Source organism: Gallinula chloropus (assembly GCF_964237585.1).
Source record: "Gallinula chloropus genome assembly, chromosome: 3".
NCBI lineage: Eukaryota > Metazoa > Chordata > Aves > Gruiformes > Rallidae > Gallinula > Gallinula chloropus.
The window spans coordinates 57236828-57259691 of NC_140087.1; the positions used below are offsets into that span (position 1 = coordinate 57236828).

At 46.4% G+C, this 22864-nt stretch overlaps 1 protein-coding gene across 1 annotated transcript; it reads right to left on the reverse strand.

The window, feature by feature from the left end:
• Positions 1 to 285: 285 nt before the first annotated feature.
• Positions 286 to 18069, reverse strand: SLC3A1 (solute carrier family 3 member 1; the record flags this gene model as incomplete). The annotated part of the gene is made up of 10 exons (XM_084262201.1): positions 286 to 839; positions 1682 to 1798; positions 4169 to 4315; positions 5123 to 5321; positions 6534 to 6658; positions 7874 to 7993; positions 11884 to 12009; positions 13126 to 13280; positions 14130 to 14309; positions 17643 to 18069. The coding sequence occupies 10 exons, from the start codon at positions 18067 to 18069 to the stop codon at positions 399 to 401; spliced, it is 2037 nt and encodes a 678-aa protein (XP_084118327.1). The 3' UTR covers positions 286 to 398.
• Positions 18070 to 22864: the final 4795 nt, after the last annotated feature.

A 22864-nucleotide genomic window follows, 5' to 3' on the forward strand; every position in this document is an offset into this window, starting at 1 on the left:
AAATTCCCATACAGAGGTGATGATGACGTGAAAAGCTACCATGAACTGCCACAGGTTTGACATTCCACAGGAGCTCTTAATGACTAGCAACAGTAAGGGGCAGCACACAGAAAGCAGCCCTTCTCTTCCCTTAGAAAATTACACACACTCTGAAACAGGACAGTTTCTAGGACAGGCTGGCTTTTCTTTCCCACAGACCCTAAGGGATAGTTTGCACCCCACTTTTTCCTTCTCATCACTGATAACGGACATAAGACAATCAGGTATTCATTTTATCTTTCAGGATGTTTATTTTGTACACAAAGTTTTAAAACCCAAAGAAAACAACATTTTTAGCATTTCCCTGAAACCAACCCCATCTAAGTTAACATGAAAGCTTGGTTATTCTACTCCTGCACTTAACAGTTCACATAGAGTAAATTGAAGGCACTGGAATAACAAGCTTTTTCTGCCACAAAACAACTTCCTTGAAAAGCTTCCATAGCATGAACAGGCTTTGCCGTTTTATATTCGAGGACCAGGCCTTCTCCCCTTTCAGTTTTAATTAGTTTGGTATTGACAGCTTTACCAGCATTGCTAAAATTAGTACTCAGTCTTATAAAGGCTTCAGATGGAAGGCTGGGAACTATAGCTGTCAGGTCTATTGTCGATTCCTGCCCAAAATTGAGAACCATCATAAAGACTCTGTCTAACCCATCCAGCTCCCTCACATACACAAAAACGTTTCTGTCATTCCAGATGTAGCACATCCACCCCCGGTGAATGGGCAGCTCGTTGTTGCGAAGTAAAGTTAGCTCTCTGTACAGATTCAGGGTTGAGTTGGACCGGGTCATCTGGATCTGCAACAGTCAACATGAACAGGGTCACTGAATGCAGGAAATACCCCTCAGCCCTCTCACCCACACAGCCTGCTGAGAACACGCCTACAAGGATTCTGCTTTGACAGTCACCTCTCTTCAAATTTGTCAGCTAATTCCACTGAAAAACTGCTTTTTCTCGTGCGTTTCCTTGGCGTGTGTGGAGTGGCAGAGACACAGGTTATCAGTCCCCAGCACTAACGCTGTTTTCTTCCTCCCACAGTGTCCTTATAGCACCGTTTGTTCATGAGAAAGCCACAGCCGTTCAGAGCTTGATGCTGAACGTGCTGCACTGAGTCTGATCTATGAAGTCACAGGGTTTGGTTTGTGTTTTGTTTTTCCTGGGTTTTGATCTATTTTTTCCTGTCTTGGATTCTGGTCAGCACTGTACACCAGCAATATCTCTTTGATTCACCACTCAACTGCCCTGAAAAAATTTGTTTACTTATGTTAGAGATGGTCCGTGTTAAGTTCTTGTTGCAAGGCCAGAGCTTTCTATAGTCACATAAGTGAAAAAAAGGCCAGATTTCAATTTAATATTAACATCCTTGTAATAGTTTTAAAGAGCCAAATTGCCACATCTACACTGTAATTGCAGTTGCCCTACTTAAATGAATACAGATGGAGTAGACTCCTTGCTCAATGCAAGGATTTCCTTTTCTAACAAAATTTGTTGGGAATCAATGCCTTTTTACGTTCCTCCCTTCATTTTCTTCCTACTAGCTACACTGCCAATTCCCACTAAGTCAAGGAAGTCACAGCAAAATCGATACCTTAAAGTATTTTTAAACCATTAAGAGTTCACTGGGCTTACAGATACCTACTTCCACATTTACACTTTTGTAGTCAGAGTTAACAGGTAACCAGCTGCTGTTGCCTTCCGTAAACCCAGCATTCGCTTGGCTGTCCCACTGCATGGGGGATTTCTCTGGAAAGGTCACCTAGGAAAGAAAGTGGTGTCAGAGCCATTACCGAGAAGGTACTTGCTTTGATTAGCATATTAATATCCCTTAAATAGCATCTTCTCAAGTCTTCCAGATGATTGCCATTCTAGTACTGCTTTCCTTGGTTTAAGTTCAACTTGAATCACAGAATCACAGAATGTTAGGAGTTGGAAGGGAGCTCCAAAGATCGTCTAGACCAACTTCCCTGCCAGAGCAGGATCACCTAGACTAAATCGTACAGGAACGCGTCCAGGTGGGTTTTGAATGTCTCCAGAGAAGGAGACTCCACAACCTCTCTGGGCAGCCTGTAAGTTTCTCCTTACATTCACAAGGAACTTCCTATGCTCCAGCTTGCACCCATTGCGCCTTGTCCTATCACTGGACATCACTGAGAAGAGCCTGACTCCATCCTCCTGACTGTCACCCTTTACATATTTATAAGCGTATGTTTAAGCATTATACACATTTTATAAGGAGGGGGTAATCCTGCTCCAAATCTAAAGAGAAAATAACCTGACAGTTCTGAAATGGAAGAGAATTAATTGGTGGTGTCATAGATAGAGCATCACCAGGTAAAACGTGGATTTCCCAAATGACTCCACTAATCAACAGATGGTTGGATAAAAGTTTACTAATGGCAGCTAAGATATTCTGATAAATATCTAGATGTGCAGTGAGTGAATATAGGAGGTAATGAGTCCTACGAAGAGATGTGTTAGAGTAACAGTAAACAGCTAGTAAGTGCTATTCAGTGTCTGATCTTTTGTGACAACCACACATTTCACCTCAGAACTCTTCACACTTACATTTGGACAGGATTGTTTACATTAGGAGGATAAAGATATTTCCAAGTGAAAAAACTTCATTGAAAACCAACTTTTAGTTGATTAAAAAGCATCCATGTAAAAAGTCTGAAGTTCTCGTTTTGAAGAACTCAGAACAATTCTGATAGAGCTTCCTCATTGTTCCTGAAGAGCTTGCCAAAAGATCTGACACTTAAATTTCATGATACAAGAGGGCATAAAATATTTTGCACATACTTTGAGTGTTTGTTTTCTATGAAAACTGTTTTTCATACAAAGGGCACTTTTCAGTACAATCTGCCAGAACAGCAGCTCGACAAAAGAAATTGTCACTTTGCTTTGTGACATTATAAATAACAGGTTTCTCCTTTTAGCATGTTCTGAAAAGCAGGAGAAAAAAAATGCTAAGTTTTCAACACTGGTAACACTCCCTTTCATCTTTACCTCTTTTCAGCCTCTCCTGAAGCGTTTCAAAAGCTGAGGCTAAAAACTATACTCTTTCCAAGACACCTGTTAATCAAGGATTCTTCCTCTAGGCTGGAAGAAGAATGGTTTCACATCCATACAAAGCCGTGAGCCCCAGGGTGGCCACTGAAAGAGAGCAAACCCCGAGGAGCCAAGGGCACGCCACTTCTCTGAAGGGTATCCTTCTGTCAGCAGTAAGCACCAGCAGGAAGAAAATGCAGGAGCTATTTTGACATAGGTGTTTCTCAGAGGAAGTGAGATTTCCTTCTAAATCAGGGAATCATTTCCTCACATCTGAACTGGACAAACCCCGTGCTGCTTCAAGTACCCCTTTCCTTTGGTACAAAGATAGCCAACACCACTGGGAACGCCATCAGAGGCTGTCTCCTTCCCTGATGGAGGCTTTCCACAGCAAAAGCCCCATCTGCTGTTGGCCCATGTTCTCACATGGTCCTAAGAGGCAGAGCTCAGCTGTTCCTTTTGGGCAAGACCATTTCCAAGATGCATGCCCATACATCTTGGGCAACGATCACAGGAAAGACAAGAAGTTGCAGGGGCTGAATGTGAAGGCTTAACTTGCACACACCAGCGCAGTGTGAAAGGCACAGACACTTCATTTGATCCCCCAGCCTTGAAAAAGCTTCTGACAGTTTCAGTAATCTAACACACACAAACATCCCATTGTGTGTCACTGGTAGCTGCCATGATGGAGTGAGCTAGGCACCTGGTTCCCAGCCTCAGGTACTTAAGTCCTTCATAGAAAGGGACCTAAAAGACAAATCAACACCCCCTGCATGACCAGCACTCCTGCTTGTCACCAGGCAATGGCTGAGCAGACCTGGCCCATACACCCACCCCTTTCTGAAGGCTCCTTTTCCAGAGCTTGGGCAAGCAGTACACACACACATCAAGGTCTTGCTTCTGGTCCCCAGCCTGACAGTTTCCACATGCTGTGTGATGGCTTTGCTATGAGGAACACCAAAAAGCATCTAAATGGTGAGAAAGGCTGTGTTTGGTTAACAGAAGTTCTCACCTCTGACAGTTCTGATACTTGGGACTAAACAATAACAGGATCAGAGTTTATAAGCACTTCACTTACATTTTCTGAGGCAATGTTCTCCATGCCTATTTCTTCACCATAGTAAGTTACAGGAGTACCAGGGAGGGTTAAAAGCAGCATGTTTATAACATTGATATATTCCTTCCCAATCCGAGAGGAAATCCGAGCAGCGCTAGGGCTTCCAACCTGAGGAACACATCATTCTGTTAAACACACGTCGTGAAAGTCCACACACATATGGAGATGTCTGATTTAACAAAGTAGCAGGGTTGGTTTTGCTTTCTTTTTCCCTTTTTCTTTCCCCTCCTGGCCTGCAAGGGCAATTATCTTTTTTATCTTGGTGCCAGTAAAAACTTCTGACCCAAATCATTCAGCACGCACAAGCCCTGGCAGCAGAAGCAGCACGTGGCAGAAGTGGGGAGAGATGACAAATAGCAACTCCTCACAATTACAGTTCCCTCAGTTTTCTGCCATTGTCTCTGCTGTGTGGTGGCAGCATTTGTTTTGAAAAGCTCCCTTCCCAGACGTGCTTCCTAGCATGGTCCAGCAAGATTTTAAGTTGTCTGCCCTCGGCTACCTGCTGTGTTCTTCCCTGGCCCGGGGAGGTTCCCAGAGTCCATTGCACTGAATCAGTTTATGGCCAAAGATAATTGTACCAATCCCATCCTCACTGGTGGTTGAAGCCAGTGCCCCATATGATATTTGAGCCGTGACCATAAATTCCCTTCTGTCACCCTTGCACGGGGAGTGTAACTGTTATCGAAGGGCAGGACAGCCAGCCAACACCAACAACGCAACCACAGCAGCTGAGACTTCCACATGGGTACCTGCTATAGCTTAGCCACAGGCTCGGGCTGCTGATGCTCCTACTGAAATCCGGGGAGGGGGGGAGGTGTGTGTGTGTTCTATCACTGTAAGAGGAACCATCCCCTATTGGTTTCTATCAGCTATAGTAACAAGCCCTTTCTGAAGGAGTTGGTGTAGAAGTTTTACCGCCCAGTTTGGCCATTTTCCTGCAGGCATGTTCTTCATCCACGAGTTGACAGCTTCAAAAACACTGCTGCCCGATAGATTTTTCATGTTAATAAGGTTCAAATTGAAGGGGAAATCTGCTTCTTGGGTAAATGTTGTTCCATAATACATCATCGTTGCTTCAATGTCTTCCTTTTCCTCACCATCAGAACCCATAAACCTACCAAAAAAAAGTACACTAGTATCTTCTTTTGATCACTCTTGGATTCTACAGAGTGCAAGGTAGGAATGGTGTTGGACATGCTTAGGCAATAGAATTTAGAATTATGTTCACTTGCTTCCTCCCCACCTAAAAATATTAATACAGAGAATATTTTGCAAAGCAGAATACTTCCACAAATGTAAACAAAAGGCTGTAAGTATCTGTCCGAAGCCTTATCTTCTGAGCCCACATCCACCTAACTCCATTGCAGCAGTTTCCATCCCTTCCATCACAGTAAAGGACCAGCAGGTTCCCCAATTCAAACACGAGCCAATCACATGGCCTTGCCACAGAGAAGGACAACAGTACCCTGGGCTGTACTGGGAGAAGCACCGTCAGCAGCTTGATGGAGATGATCCTCCCCCTCTGCTCCGCACTGGTGAGGCCACACCTGGAGTACAATGTCCAGTTCTAAGCTCCCCAGTTGGAGGGTATGAACATGCTGGAGAGAGTTGAGCAAAAGGCCACTAAGACCATTAAGGCACTGGATCATCTCTGCTATGAGGAGAGGCTGAGAGGTGGGACTGGAGAAGAGCAATCTCAGGGAGGGAATCTCATCAATGTATATAATATATAAATATCTGAAGGGAGGGGTACAGAGACAACTGAGCCAGCTTCTTTTTCAGTGGTGCCCAGTGCCAAGACCAGCAGCCATGGGCACAAATGGAAGAACAGGAAGTTCCCTATGAACATCAGGAAACATTTTTTTTCACCATGAGGGTGACTGGGCACTGGATCAGGTTGTGGAGCTTCCTCCTTGGAGATGTACAAAAGCCACCTGCACACAGTCCTGAGCAACCTTGGGCCAGAGGTCCCTCCAAAACTCAACTGTTCTGTGATTTTAACGATGTCTGATTACGTGTCTGACAAGAACGGTACTATTGATACTACACAATAAAGCAGCCATAGGGAAGATTAAAACTTCTCTCTGATCCAAATTGTCACCCCTTCTGCTTACTTTTGCACAGCCCACAGATAGAGCAAAGCTGCCGGGGCCAAATAATTTCTTTTCCCTGACACGCTGGGGAAGAGCTGATACAGCCTGTGCACCTCTATTTGCATTTGAGGAAGAAAACTTTTCGTAGCATATTATGTTATTAGAAGAAAAGGTTTTATTACTAGCAAGAGGGTGAAAAATACTAAGAATTCACGAGCTGTAATGACGATTACCTGTATCGGCCAGGTTCACTGCTGAACTGATTCATGGTTTGACGGAAGCTACGGATGATGTCATGCATACCAACTTGCGTGGTCGTGTAGTCATGGTAGAGCTGGGAATAAGCTGTGATAGTCTCCTTAAAGAAGAATGCAATATTTCCCATCAGTTCACCAGTATTTTAGACTTCAGAACTCTCCAAAATTCTTCTCATCTTTTCCCGAGACAACACACCAGTCCAGATAAATTTCAACCGAAATGGGTTTAGGGTAATAACATAGGGCAGATCTGAGCTGCTCCTGGGGAACTCTGAAGGTATGATAGCAGAGGAATGATTGTTTCAGATCCCGTCTTCCAAGAGGCAAAGCCTGCCCGCAGCACTAACCAACCAAGCCCATCTTCAGCAGTGGGCACTTCAGGTGCTGCAGCTACACACCAGACTGGACAGATGTGCAGCACTGTTGTCCACACTTACAAGGGCAATAATGATACTTGTGGAGCCGACAGATCTGAAGCAATCCCCAACTCAACAGCATCTTAGTGCTGACACTACCTGGGAACATCCCAAGCTCACTGCCTCAGGAAAAGCAACTAGCTTAAGTGACAAGGCACATGCTGCAGAATGTGACTGGCCACCTCTCACTGGGACGTGCAGCCAGCGTGAGGGGAGTTTGTTTCACTCCAATTCCTACCCTCAATGTAGAAGACTACATGCTAGTGACTGCCACGGGTTCCCAACCAAGCAAGAGCTCTGAGCTTACCTCCTGCAGTGGGCTCCCCAGAGATAACCAAACAACCACTAAAATCATAAGAGAGGTCTTTTCAGCATATAAATTGAAAAGTAAATGATCCCAGAATTGTAGGGGTTGGAAGGGACCTTAAGAGATTGAGTCCAACCCCCCTGCCAAAGCAGGTTCCTTAGGACAGATGGCACAGGTAGGCATCCAGATAGGTCTTGAATATCTCCAGAGAAGGAGACTCCACAGCTTCCCTGGGCAGCCTGTTCCATTGCTCTGTCACACTTACTGGCATGATTTTAAACAGAATTATTTTGAACAGAAAACTCAAGGCAACTGTGTCAGAGCAGAAATACAAAAGATCTATGGGCAGTCATCCCACTCACAGCTCTGCTGCCTGCAAGTATCTCAGACCTACACCCTCAGCCCAGCAGCTTCTTTCCTGTATGTGCTCCTGTGGAGAGCCCAGGAGCCACCCACCTGGCAAAGGACACAACTGGCGCAGTCTTCCTGAAGCCACAATTAAGACCCAAGTCTAGAAACTTACACTCTCTTGTCCCAGTGGGAAATACAGGGGGTGGGGGGCAGAAAAAGCAATGACAGAAGGTATACATTACTGGATTCTGGGACTTGTTCACTTGAGGTTCATCCCGTAGGTGTGTTGCTTCTAAAAGAAACTTAACAGCGCTGAAACTAAATCCGTCGATTCCTTTGCCAAGCCAAAATTTGATAATATCCTAGAGGAAGATAAAAGGCAAGAATTCTCAATGAGCCCTCCCCATTCCAACCAGTGCACCCACGGAAAGAAAACCACAGCTGTTAGTAGGTATTAATATGTAATAACTTACTTTGTAATTTTTACTTCGAATTTCACTAGAAGTTTAAGTGAATCACGTTGATCTAAGGTCAAACCAAGATCTAAACAATGCACATCATATTAGTTCTTCCAGTATAACAAACCAAAGACAACCACAACTGCTTTGTCACTTCTCTCATAATTCACGTGACCGAAGCATGGGCATGCTTCACTAAAAGCCATTTCTCATCTCGTCCATCAAAACAACTGGGCTGATGCTGGGTGCTGCTGTTGGCAAACACCCATCATGGCTGCACACAGTTAAAACACATTGATTCAAATATCCAAGAGCACGCTGCTCTGCACAGACCTTGCACCACCAATTTTCTTCTTATACAACAAAGCTCTTAAAGTGTTTCTTATTTGGCTGATGTGATTTTTTTTTTCTTTTTTTCAGGCTGATTTGTTGATTTGCAGGAACACGAAAAATTATTATCCAATTTAACTGCTATCGATTTGTCATTTCCCTATCAAATTCAGAGGTTTGTTGCTATTAGTAAAATCAACTTCTTCAGTAGCCACGACATTACTACAGCTTTAATTGCTGCAGTTTTAACAAATGAAGTTCAGTCCCTCGAGTAGCTTCTACAAATGTTCTTCAGAGCAGGTGCTTTTCCTCATCTGAGGGCAAATTTTATTTTTTCTTTGCAGTCAGCTATTGAGTTGTCTTTTTCTGAACACCTGCAGTTCACTTGCCCGAATAGGCCGGAGTAAGAACTACTCCAACACTCAAGCTTTATGGATTTTTGTTTGGCAAATAAAGAACCCCCCCTTACTGACTTGGACGTCCTCATAGAGCCATTCTGAAAGCAGCAGCTCTTGATGTATGATGCCTGTCCAATACTGAACCCACCAAAAAATAGTTCCTGCTTACATGTGTGCTCATTGCAAAAGCAACACCAGCTATCATCAGTGTAAGGACCACACACAGGTGTGGTAGTCGCTGAGACCAGCAAGCAAACTTCAACACGGTGCCTGCTAAGTTTCACTGCTTTCTCATTCCCTGTGGTTAAAACCAAAGCCTTGAGCTTCTCTGGAAGTGTCCATTTGCTTCCTGCTCAGTCCTCCTAGCCTTATGAAGCAGGATCTTGAATTAAAAGAATAGACCAAGATTGTTGTTTTAACATGGTGGAGCAATCACCAACATTCATAAGAATTTACCAAATGTGAGCATCATCAGGCCAAGCTTACTAGTTTTAGTTTCATTTCTTTGCATAGGTGTCCTGGTTTTGGTCAGGATGGAGTTAACTTCATTTGTAGCAGCGGATGGAATGCTGTGCTTGGGAGTTAAAATGGGAGTAGTGCTGATAACACCCTGATGTTTCTAGTTGCTGTCAGACAGTCAAGGACTTTCTCAGCTCTTCATGAGAAAGGAGGGGCGAAGCCAGGACAGGTGACATAACTGACCAAAGAGAGTATTCCATGCCAGTTATGTCCTGCCCAGGATATTGGGGGGTGGGGGGGGGGGTGGGGTGGTGACGGGAGGAAGGCCGAGGGCGGCTCCGGGACGCGCGGTTCTTGGGGGACGGTCAGGTTCCGGGACGGCTCTGGGTGGCACGGCCTGAGTTGTGTGGTTTGGTGAGAAACTGCATTGTGTATCAACAGCTTCATATATTTTTGCTCTAAAGTCCTGTTAGCATTGTTATATTTTATCTTTCTGTTATCTTAGTAAACTACCCTTATCCCAACCCACAGGCCTCTTAGTTTCTTGGTTTTGGGGTTATTTGCCCCTTCCTTTTCCCTTCCCTTGCCTCTTACCCCCCCACCCCCTTCTCTCTTCCCCTGCGTTTTTCCTTTAAGGAGCAGGCAGCTGTGTGGATCTCAGCTCTCAGCCGGGGTGAAACCACCACGACAATAGGAAATGCAGCATCTATGTGATACCAGAGCTTCAGTAATGTATCAGGCATCATTCAAAAAAAGTTAGCCAGGACCACTGAAACATACATGTGACACTAGAAAAAAAGACATGAGCAGGAAGTACCAAAATGCAGGCCAGTTACTAGTGCTGTCCAAGGATCAGTCCCAAAAGCAGTCTCATTTGACACTTTAATTAACGAGTACGACCAAAAGTGGTTTGTTCCTTCATGCACATGCAGCTCCCGTGGTGAGGAGCATGGCCCCAGAGAGGCAGAGAGACCCTCAGAGCAGAACCGGGCATCTGGGAAGATTGCCTCAAAGAAACGCGCCAAAAATCCATGTTAGGAAGTAACAAGGACTTAAAGGATTAAATCAAAACAATTGCAGGAGCTGTGCTACTTGATGGGGTAAAACAGTAAGAGGGGTGGGGAGGAAGGGGTGTGTGTGAGGGGGGGGTGGCAGAGAGGAGGAAATAATCAGGACTTGTCAGGCTCCCCACATTGAGGCCCACTCCCCCATAATTTAATGGATCCTACATTGTCTGCAGATCCTGGATCCTACATAGTGAAGCAGACATGAGCTTCCATCAGAGCACCACCTTGCCCTGGTGTAGCACCCCCACTGCAACGGCTGTCCATCTGTCCTCTCCCCTGTGAATTCATCAGAGATGAAGGCAGATCGAAACTCACTCTCCCCCTCCAGCTCAGGCATTCTTTGTAATTCAAATTTGCTTTCCTGAAAATGCAAACATCTCATCGCTAAAACGAGGTGCTATCCCCACCTTTGACTGGCTAATTAACAGCTCCTTGTATCAACAGAGATAAAACCTTCGTTCCACTTGAGTGACTCAGCTCTGTTTCAGCACAGGCTTCAGCGCAAGAGCTGCTTTGCCTTCCACATCAATCCTTCCACTAAGGTTTGTCCTTGATGCAACATTCAAGCAGGCTAAGTGCCTTCATCCTTGGGTTTTCATGGAGATGCGAGCCAAAAGCAGTTAGTTAACCACTTCCAGACAGCAGTAGCATTGGATTATCCAACCACTAGCCCCAACTTCAAGGCAAGTACCAGCAATCTTGAGACACAGGGAAAAGAACCCTTGCCACAGTACAAGTTTCTTCCCAGACATCTTTTCTTTTAAGTTTAATTCTGGGCATTCACAGTTGAGAAAAATCTCAGTCTGGAAGCACTACAAGGAGTAAGTGCTATCTTACTCCTTGCAGACAAAAGGATGGAGAGTCTCACGTCAGGGAAGACTGGAAGAGTTGACCCCATTTAATCTGTTTTAAAGGTTGAAGGTGGATGTTGTCAGAGCTGATTAACAAATAAGCATAAACAAGGGTGGGGAAAAAGCTATTTCATTTGAAGGACAGGTCTGATTCACAGAGAGTTAGGCATGAGCAGTTTGCAAACAAGGTTAGGCTGAAAAGTAGAGTGCTCCTGAAGCAGCAAAAGAAATAAATTTCAGGATGGCATTTATTGGGAAGAAGAAGTGAACAGGAGGACCTTTACCAGTGCAATAGCCTGTTCCAAAAAGCCATCTCATCTTACCAGGCACATGTGAGAGCAGGGGATTTGACCCGGCAAAAGCCCGAGTTGTACCCTCTTCACAACCAGAGATCTGCAGCACCACCCACTGCCAGTACTCCTGCTCAAGGACAATTCTCTTTGGATTTCTTGTTGGTTTGCTTTTAAATTAAGAAAGACTTGAGGCAAAGCAGCTCTGAGGCTGGAAGCACGAAGCTCGCCTTTCCCTTCTAACACCTGTCTGGGCACCTTGTTGTTTCAATGGCTCACTCGCTCTGCAGCCCTTGCCTGACTTCCACCTCGACTGCAGGCCGCGGGGCACGGGGAACCGGACGCACCAAGAAACAGCTGCTTTGCTGTGGGCACAGCACCAGGGGGTTACACACTTACATGGATCTCTTGCTGGACAGCAAGGTTGCGGAAGTTTAAGTCTGGCTCTTCTTTCCCAAACTGATGGAAATAGCACTGCTGCCTCACGGTGTCAAACTGCCAGCCCGAGTCCCCAAAGACACTCACCTGCACGTATAAGGGAGGGGGAATAATCAGACAAACATTCACTCCTACTGGTACTTTAAGATGTGCTGCATTACAAGCATGTGATAAAACACAAAACGCCTAATTAATGGGGGTGGGGGGTGTTTGAGTAGCTGCTGCTTCTTCTGCCAGCTCTTCTCCCTCTAGTTGTGCTTCACTACGTGTATTTCTTGTTCAAGGTTCTGTTTCGTTCTGGTTGGTTGGGCTGGGCTTTTTTAAAAGCAGATTTTCACTTGGAATTATTCAGAACCGAGTGGAAAGCACAGCGAGGAACACACACACACACACACAAACATATTTCTTTTGGAATTGTTTTTCCTAAAGCTTCTTTAAAACAGCTTTAGCTAACTTAGAGCTTTCTGAAATCTGGTATCGTCCCTTTGAAGTGCCAACAACAGTCGGCATGTTGAAGTGTTAACTTCACCATCATCTCTGGTATAAAAGATTCCAAAAGCTCAGATAGCTCTTGAGACTAAGTTTAAAGAGAAATTACACTAGTGGGTAGCAAATACCAGTTCCACACTGAGCTTTTTAGAACATACAAGTTCACAATCATGCATCAGTTCAAACTTCAAATAAATATATTTGAAATAGGCAACAACACCCCTTCCAGCTTCATCACCTTACAGAAAAAGGGAAATAAACCAAGAATACACCATTTTGTTTCCCAAGTGTGACCCAAGTCCCACCAAGCATGGCTTCAGGACTTGAGACAAAGTTTCTAGAGTGAAGTACACCCGGGATCAGACGGGGGGCATACCTGAACAACTTATGCACAACTAGACTTTTATTATATGCATTAATTTCTTGAATGGGTGAAGATTTAACACCAGGGTAAAGAAAACACAAGTAATTTTTTTTTAATTCTGTTTGAAGTTGGAAATGACACACACACACACACACAGATACACGTGTGTCCCCGCCCCCCCCCCGCCCCATGCTGGTTTAAATCGTAACCTGTGCTGGCTCACTTAGTAACAGTTTGCATCTCTCAGCAATCATTTATAACTGAGGGTACATTGGGACAGCTGTGTTACTTTTGCTCTCTGGCAGCCCACACCCCGGTTAGGATTTGCCCGTGCCCCTTGCTGTGTTTACCCAGTTGTTGGGAGGAGTGACGGAGCCAGCTGCCTGCGAGCAGTTCTGCCAGATGTAGTAGTCCGTGTACTTCCCGGTACGATTGCGACTCAGCTGAAACCATCGGTGTTTGTCACTTGTGTGATTTGGTATTAAATCCATTATCACCTTTAGACCTTTAAAAACAAACAAACAAAAAAATCAAACCATAAATACCCAACATTTTATTTAGCCTTTTAAGAGAAAAATCCATATTTTTTTCTTAATGCAGTACAAGGAGTGTTCAGGCTTCTTCCACCCCAGAGGTCTGGCAAAAGAAGGAAGCAAAAAAAAAAAAAACCCTAAAAGCCCCAGACTTCCAACACAGTTAGACTAACTAGAGTCTGCAGGTAGCTGCACCGCATCTTGCTGGTACTGTTCCTCCCAGCCCATTGCTGGGGAGGGAAGAATAAACCAAAACCAATTTCTGCTGTTATGAACGACTTCCACCATCTTCCACTTTAACATCTCCCTCCCACCTCAGAGGTGGGGAAGGCGCTTCACCAGCCTAGCATCAGCGATCACAAATTCTTCCTCACGCTTCCTACTAGACTGTCTTCCTGAAATCCCAAGCGTGTTTGGCACTGGTAAACCGTTTTCCATTCAGCCCAACATCTGCAGGGAGAAACATCTGAGCAAACATGAGGTCTAAGGCATAAACACACCAACCAAGGACACAATCACAGGCAGGAAGTGTATGCTCCCTCCCAAGCCAGTAATTCTTTTCCTCCTCTCTTCACAAAGCATCACCAGTCATAAAATTCAGGCAGAAACAACCACATCTCAGCCTTGACCCCTTGGACTATCCGCGCCCATATCACGTGCGCCACGGCATGTCAGCTCACCACCCGTGACCATCCTCAGAGAGGACTGTGCGTTGCAGAGGACATATGTGATTTGATGTGCCTTCCCTTCACTGGCACCTCCATCTGCTTCTGCTCAGCATCTTTTTTAATAGAAATATCTTGCTCGGAGTTGCAGCTTACCTCTGTCATGTATGGCTGCAAGCAGGCTCTCAAAATCACTCATTGAGCCAAACATGGGATCAATATCATAGAAGTCTTCAGCTCCGTATCCAAGGTCTTTCAAGGGGGACTTATAGAAAGGGGTGATCCAGATGGTTTTTATATTTAAATATGCGATGTGGTCCAGTTTTTCTTGGATACCTGTTAAAAAGAAAAGGGTGACATGTCTTTAGGAAAGACAAAACATTTCTGTTGAGGTATGTTTGCCGTGGGCTCTCGGTGATGGTACACACATCCCTCCGAATTCTTAGTTCTTAGTACTGGGAGAAGTAAGGAAGGGAGACAGCAGAACAAGCACCTCAGACTTCTGTAGGGCTGACTTTGGACTGTTGAGAAAGCTGTTTGATAAGATTCCATGGGAGGCATCCCTTGAGGGCAAGGGAGCCCAAGAGGGTTGGTTGCTCCTCAAGAAGGAAATCTTGGTGGCACAAGAACAGGCTGTCCTAGTCTGTTGGAAGAGGAGTCAGCGAGAAATGAAGCCAGCTTGGCTGAGTAGAGAGATCCAGGAAGATACTTGGGAAAATATGAGCTTTGGAAGAAGGGGCAGGTGTCTTGGGACGACTATAGGAATTCAGTGAGAAAGTCAGAAGGGCTAAAGCTGAACTGGAACTCAGACTGGTCAGTTCTGTAAAAGATAATTAGAAGTCCTTCTATAGGTATATTAACAGTAAAAGGAGGGTCAAGGAGAATCTCCAGCCCTTACTGGATGCAGAGGGAATATTAGTGACAAGGGATGAGGACAAGGCTGAGGTCCTTAATTCCTTCTTTACCTCAGTCTTTAATAGTAAAGATGGATATTCCCTGAGTACTCATCCTCAGGAACTGGCTGACAGGGAGGGGAAGAATAACAAAGTTCCCATGGTTCAGGAGGAAATGATTAGTGACCTAATTGGCCAGTTAGATACCCACAAGTCAATGGGGCCAGATGGGATTCACCCGAGGGTGCTGAGAGAGCTGTCAAACCTGTGCTTCCCAAACCCCTTTCCATCATCTATCAGCAATCCTGGCAGACTGGGGAAGTTCCACTCGACTGAAGGCTGGAAGGAGGTTCCAGGGAACTACAGGCCTGTCAGTATGACCTCAGTCCTGGAGAAAACCATGGAGAGGGTCATCTTGGGAGCACATGCATGATGACCAGGGCATCAAGCCTAGTCAACATGGGTTTACAAAAGGTAGATCCTCTCAAACTAACCTGATCACCTTCTATGACAAGGTGACCTGCTCAATGGACAAGGGGAAGGCTGTGGATGTGGTCTACCTGGACTTCAGTAAAGCCTTTGACACGGTTTCTCACAGCACTCTGGCTGAGAAACTGGCTGCCACTGGCCTTGACAGGTGGACCCTCAGCTGGGTTAAAAACTGGCTGGATGGACGGGCCCAAAGGGTGGTGGTGAATGGAACCAAATCCAGCTGGAGGCTGGTCATGAGTGGCGTCCCCCAGGGCTCAGTCCTGGGTCCAGTCTTATTCAACATCTTTATCAATGACCTCGATGAAGGGATTGAATGCTCCCTCAGTAAGTTTGCAGATGACACTAAACTGGGAGGAAGTGTTGATCTGCCTGAGGGTAGGGAGGCTCTTCAGAGGGATCTGAACAGACTGGAACAATGGGCTGAGACCAACGGGATGAAGTTTAACATGGCCAAGTGTAGAGTGCTGCACATGGGACATAACAACCCCATGCAGTGCTACAGGCTTGGGGGAGACTGGCTGGAGAGCTGCCAGGAAGAAAAGGACCTGGGAGTGTTGGTTGACTGCAGGCTGAGTATGAGCCAGCAGTGTGCCCAGGCAGCCAAGAAGGCCAATGGCACCTTGGCTTGCATTAAAAACAGTGTGGCCAGTAGGTCTAGGGAGGTAATTGTGCCCCTGTACTCGGCATTGGTGAGGCCACACCTCGAGTACTGTGTGCAGTTCTGGGCTCCCCACCATAAGAAGGACATTGAGGTCCTTGAGCAAGTGCAGAGAAGGGCAACCAGGCTGGTGAAGGGGCTGGAGGGCAAATCCTATGAGGAGCGGCTGAGGGAGCTGGGGATGTTTAGCTTGGAGAAGAGGAGGCTGGGGGGAGACCTTATCACCACCTACAACTACCTGAAGGGAGGTTGTAGAGAGGTGGGCGATGGTCTCTTCAGCCAGGTGACAGGAGATAGGACAAGGGGAAATGGCACAAAGCTGTGCTAGGGCAGGGTCAGATTGGATATTAGAAAAAAAATTTTTACTGAGAGTTGTCGGGACCTGGAACAGGCTGCCCAGGGAGGGGGTTGAGTCACCTTCCCTGGATATATTTAAAAAAAGGGTAGATGAGGTACTTAAGGATACGGTTTAGCTTAGAATGGGATTGGTTGGACTTGATCTTCAGAGGTCTTTTCCAACCTTGTGATTCTGTGATTCTGATACACACACATCCCTGTTTTCACTGATCACAGGTAGCAGGGCAATCTCAATGTTTCTTCAAGGACAGCATGAGATCATGGAACAGAAACCATTCCAAGCCACTATGGTAAGGAAGATGTAACAGGAATTTTTAAAAAACCCAAACAACAACAACAAAAAAAAAACAACACAAGAGATCAAAGCAAATTTCTACCCTGTGTTCTAAAAATATTTACAATTTCATTTAATAAATTTTGCACTCACTGCTGAAAACAAACTCCTATATTTGTTAAAACGCAGCAACAGCCTTCCTTTGCTGTTTCAAAGAACATCACTTCATCCTCAGAGCACCCACAGGGAAGCACAGTTTTAATGCAGAGATCCCAGGTATTCCCTGCCGTTGGGAACAAACCTTTACTGCATTTCAGTGCTCTTCAAGGACACCTCCCCTAGTATTTGCAAACCCAAAATTCTCCTGTCTTGCTGACACAGTACTACTCAGCAGGCAGCTACAAAACCTGCTGCTCCTCTCCACTTCCTGTGAGGAAGCAGCCATCACTTCTTGTTCAGAGGTTCATTGTCCCTTAGGGGTGTGGACCCCTCCCCTTTGGAAACTAAAGTCGCAGCTAAGATAAATGTCAGATAAATGGCATCATCCCCTCTTGGTATCAGGTACCCCTTCTCCAAAAAACTGAACCCACCCAGGCCACAAACAAAACAAAAAGTAGCACGTCTTTCTCTCCTCTTTGTCACTGCTCCAAAAAGTGCTGAGCACCACCTCTCCTCCCCACTGACCTCAGTTTTGTGGAGATGTTTTACTCTGATGGCAGCTGTGGTGCTGCTGCCTCTCAGCCTCCCCTCTGAACATCCTTTGAGATGCCAGGCTTAGATCTAACAACTCCAGCAAGAAGCTCCTAGACCTGCTAATGACAACGTGAGCTGCCAGTAACGATTGCTAACACCACTTTCATTTCTCTCCCCAGCACGGTGGCTTTCTCTGTCAGGAGATGTAAGTCTACACACACATGCTTATGCAGACACGTATACGGACACCCACAGGCTATTCCACGCAGCTTTGCACAGACCCAGAACAGAAATTCACCCACCTTTCAGGTCCCCGTTCCCATCCATGTTGCTGTCCCTGAAGGAACGAGGGTAGATCTGATAAATGGGACTGGCCTGCCACCAGTCAAGGCACTTTGGAGACAGAGCAATAATCGCGATCGTGGCGCACACCAGCACGACGGCAGCGGCGATGGTGAGCCAGAAGAGGATCTCCCTGGTGACTCTGTACCGGGCTTGGCTGGAGAACTTCAGCAAGACTTCCTTCGGCATCCCTGCGTAGGGCTTCAGCGCCAGCTCCTCCACAGCCCCTGGGTCCACATCAACCTCGCACGTTTTTGGCATTTCTCCTTGGCTGCTGGTATCAGTGTCCTTGTCATCAAAAGCTTCATTTTGAACAAACCCATTGTTCTCCACACCTCCCTTCTCGCTCAGCTCCATAGGTAAGCTCTTAGCTTCCTCCTCAACCATTTTACTGGGTTATGTCCTGTCCTGGAGACTCCGGCTACAGCAAGCAAGCGTTGCCAACACACCTTTGTTCAGTGAAATGAGAAGCAGCGTAATTAACATCTGGGTTTATAATCAATCCTGACCAACGGGTCGAAGTCCAAGAGACAACAAGGGCAAAGTGCTCCCATTCTTCTGCCTACCAGGCATCTTCAGCGAGGTGATAAAAGGCGACAAGAAGCGCCTTCCAGGGAGGAAACCTGTGGCTCCTACCCGGCCAGCACGGTTACATTTAGTGCTGCTCTCCTGCACACCAAACTACTCTTCCTTCTGACAGCAGGGAGGGGGGGGAAATTTGTAGGGTTTAACCAGTAAAAGATTTAGTAAATTCCCAGCTTTCCAAAGTAGTCATGATCTCCCCTGCCTGGAGCAGCCTGAGCATTAAGGAGCAATTTAAGCACCACCAGCGGGAGAGTGAGGTGTTGACGAGTTTTAGCCCCAAAGCAACAACACAAGCTAAGAAAAGACACAGAGGCCGGTTGGGCTTCATTTCTCACGGCTTAGAAATGCACCCCCACCCCTACCCTCACCCCAAACTAACATAACCCAGCCCACCCACAACTGCGGGGCACATACCAACCTGCGATTCACAGCATGGGATAGGCTGCTGCAGCCACTGCTGTCTTGGGTCAGCCCCAGATCAGGCTGCACAGGCACAAGAGAGGCTCAAGAGAGAAAAACTTTCTATTAAACCCTCCCACCCCACCCCCACCCCCCAATTAAACACTCCCCTCCCCATCCCCTTTATTTTTTTTAATGGCTCACAGGAAAGCAACCTTTCCCCTTCTCCCTCTTTCCTTTCTTTCTACAACTCCAGACAGGAAAACGCAGTGCCCAAAGCCAGCACAAGTGCACCCAACGTCACACATCCGTGGGCCCTGAGCCCCAGCATCCCCCGAGCCCATATCCCCCAGACAGCTCCTGCAGCCAGTGCCCCCTGCCCAGACGTACCCAAGCAAACACACTGCAATATACGTTTGCCAAGGAGCTGCCTTATCACACCTAAAAGCAAATACCAGACCACGTCCGCAGGGTCAGGGTCCCGGGGAAATTCCCACAGGCAACTGCAGGGAGAAAAGGAGGGGTTTGGCCTCAGAGCAGTATTCTGTGCACCTCAAACCATGGAAGAAGGCAATAAGCTAATGGCTGAGAAGCATCCATCATGCAATATTCAGATTATTCAAACGTGTTAATACTTCAGTAACTGAGGTGAGAAGTCTCTTTCTCTGGCAGGTTTAGCCCCTTTGTACCCATTCCTTACAGCAGCTGGTTGGTTTGCCTTTTCTTCAGGTTTCTTCTTGCTGCTACTTCTTTTTCCCCCCACCCGCAGACCATGAGCATGATTTTAAACCACAATATGGAATCAGAGGTGAGAGTACAGCTACGTATGCAAATACATATTCTGTGCATTTATATGTTTTACATTTATGTACATTCCTGCACCACCCCCTCCCCCCCCCCCCCCCCCCCCGCAACCTGTCTGACACCCCTCACACACATCCCTCCAGGAACCTCATCACTCACCCCAAGGACAAAGCCAAGTCTCCCAGCTCACAGCACTGTGCAAAACCAACACAGCGACATTTAGTGAGAGAGTGGTAAGCAGTATAGAAAGAAAAAAAAACAAACTTGAAGGACACTGACTGAAAAGCATCAGCTCAGAGCAACACACAGACTGCACGGTGATTACCCAAGTAGCAGGGCTGGTTCGTTTATTTGCTTTTTGCTTATTTTTAACATGCTTTCCCAGCCATAGCATCACATCCAACAGGGCCATCCGCCACCCAGCTCCTTCCTGCCACCTCTCCTACAAGGTGAAGGAGCAAAAACCTCCTCTGCATTTTTTAGAAAATCCGATCTTTGTGCTTTCTTTTCCTTTCTCTCTCTCTAACATCACACCCAACACACAAGCCCATGAAGCCAAGGCCAGCCATGCTGCTGGTTTGCCCCGGTACCACATCGTGACTGTGTCACACAGAACTTGCCACAAGTCACTGCTAACACCTTTCTTGAAGAACACAGGCTGATTTTGAGCATCCCGCTGTTTTCTACCTTGCAGTGCTGGTGTATGATGAGAGAAGGCAGGTGTCCAAACATTTACACGCTGCAGATGCTTTCTGGGACTTGCAGAAGTGCTCATCTGCATCTCTGACATCACTGGGACACCGGTGTGGAATTTATCAGAACAAAAAGCTGCTCAACAGGCCATGCAACATGACTGGGGCTTAAGATGCAGTTCGTTGTATAATTCACCAGCATTTAATGATTAAATTTAATTGACTCTTACCCCTGACTGCTCGTTCCTGTATTCCATTGCCCCCTGCCTCGTGCCAGGTGAAGTGTTCAGGCAGCTGCACAGTGACCAGTTTGGTAAACAGATTCTACAGACAGCTCTATTCCTAATCCCCCAGGTCCTGTGGGACCACACAAATGTGCCAGCCAGCCCAGTGCTGGGAGGGGCAGGACAGGCAGGGAGAGGGACCAGGGCACCAACCATAAACTACTTGACTGAGCAGCTCTTCGAAGCGTATCCTTTGTGTCTGGGCCTCACAAAGTCAGGGGGTAGAAGGCAGTTCAGTCACACCCCCACAAACACTGACAGAACCACAGCTGGGGAGAGGGCTCCAGTTCTCTTAGTAGCTTACCCACCGTCACGCACGAAGTCTGCGGAGAACCTTCACTGTGGTACCTCAGCACCACTACCCAAAAACAATGTTGAAATTCTGGTTCCAAGTGAGTATTTCAGCCCCTCTGCACTCTTTTCTTTAAGCCAGTAACCTTAACAGTGGTGATTGCCTTCACGGACACATGCGCTTGATCTAGAGATACAGGGAAGTGACCCTTCCTATCCACACTTCTCACAACTGATACAGACCAAGGGAGTATTTCGGTAATCAGAGGATGTCAGTGCTCTCCATATGCATGGTTTGGAAACTGCTCCTTTCCTCTTATTTCAAGGTCTTCCAGGGGTGCCGTGGGCAAGGCTCCTCTGCAAACCCTGATGTGCAGGAACTGCTTCTTCCAGAACCGCTCTCGCCTTAATGGAATCCCTAAGTAATGTTAAAGGCTTGTTTATCTCTGATCACGTATTAATTGACACAAGTCTGGCTGAAAAGAGGAGGCATTTATCTGCTAGGGCAGAAAAATGCAGCCTATGCCAACCGGAGACCACGTATGGATGAATCTGTGGGCATTGCCTGGACCTTTTTCCTATGTGGCATGAAAAGAAACAGATACACATGAAGACAGCCTCAGAGAATCGGACATGTTCAGCTTGGAGAAGAGAAAGCTCAGGGGAGACCTTATAGCTGCCTTCCAATACCTGAAAGATGCCTGTAAGAAAGCTGGGGAAGAACTGTTGCTCAGAAGGGCATGTAGCAATAGGACAGGGGGTAATGGTTTTAAACTAGAAAAGGGGAGATTTAGATTGTGTATTAGGACAAAATTCTGCAGTATGAGGCTGGCAAATCACTGTCACAGATTGCCCAGAGAGGTGGTGGAGGCCCCATCCCTGGAGATACTCAAGGTCAGGCTTGATGGGGCTCTGAGCAACCTGATCTAGTTAGAGGTGTCCCTGCTTACTGCGAGCAGGTTGGACTAGCTGACCTTTAAAGGTTCCTTCCAACCTAACAGATTCTATGAAATTTGAAGGTTAGAACAGGATACAAGCCATCCCAGAAACATCCAGGTTGCTGTCGGTGTGAACATAAGTTATGTTACAATCAGACTGACCGGCCTTACAGACTTCAGTCGTATTTCAGATCAACTCCATGCTGCTACGCAAGAGCTGCAGCACAAGTGGATACCAGTGGAGCACAGGTACACTTAAGGCTGGACATCTGGGCCTTGAATCCTAAAAATCCTTCTAGAAAACCTGGAGGGAACATAGAGCCAAGGACCCTAACATAGGTTTGGATGATCACCTACCATGGACCCTGGAGAATGAGACCCTGAATCTGGTACCTCCTCCTGTGTTTTCCTGCATAGGCTGAAAAATAAAACCTCACAGGGATTTCGGCTTTGTTACACACCTGCCTATTTTAATTTTTTCCTCCTCTTTGCCTTGAGGAATCGGTCGCCTTCAAATTATTTGATAGAGGGGAACTGTAAGCTTCACCTTGAGAGGCAGATCACCAGCAACTCCCGCTGAGCTTTAACTTTTCCCTTTTAAAACACACCCCGCATACGCAGGCATTATGCTTCTGGCTCGCTCCCAAGCAGCCCTGAAATGGTTCCCCTCCTGAGCAATTCCAGAGTTGGGCAGGAGTAGCTAGCCAACGCAACCGCGCTCACAGAATCCTCTGAAAAGCGTTGAACAGCAAAGAAAACACTCGTCATTCTGTGCCAGTTACTCTGTTTACCTCGGGGTCAGATAGGGAAACAAAGGCAGGCGGTATGTGGGCAGTAATAGCTGCTATCTCCCCTCAGATTGCCGTGGTTATTTCCCTAAGATGGAGGGGTTAATTTCCACAAGTATTTCTTATATATAATTATTTAGGCTCACTGGCTGGCTAAGTAGTCTGCTGCTTGACGCTATACAAATGCCAAGGAGCTCGCCAGTTATTCTAGACCGTACGCCTCGCACCGAAGACCACGCAGAGAGGTGATTAAGCACCCCCAGGCGCTAAGTGTAGGAAGATGGTGTGCTTTAAAAAGTTCTCCTGCTTAATGCTTTTTCATTAAGCGATTTGTTACCGCTGGAATTTGTCTGACATAATGCGCTTTGCCTCTAAATATCGCCTCGTTATTTACAGAGCCA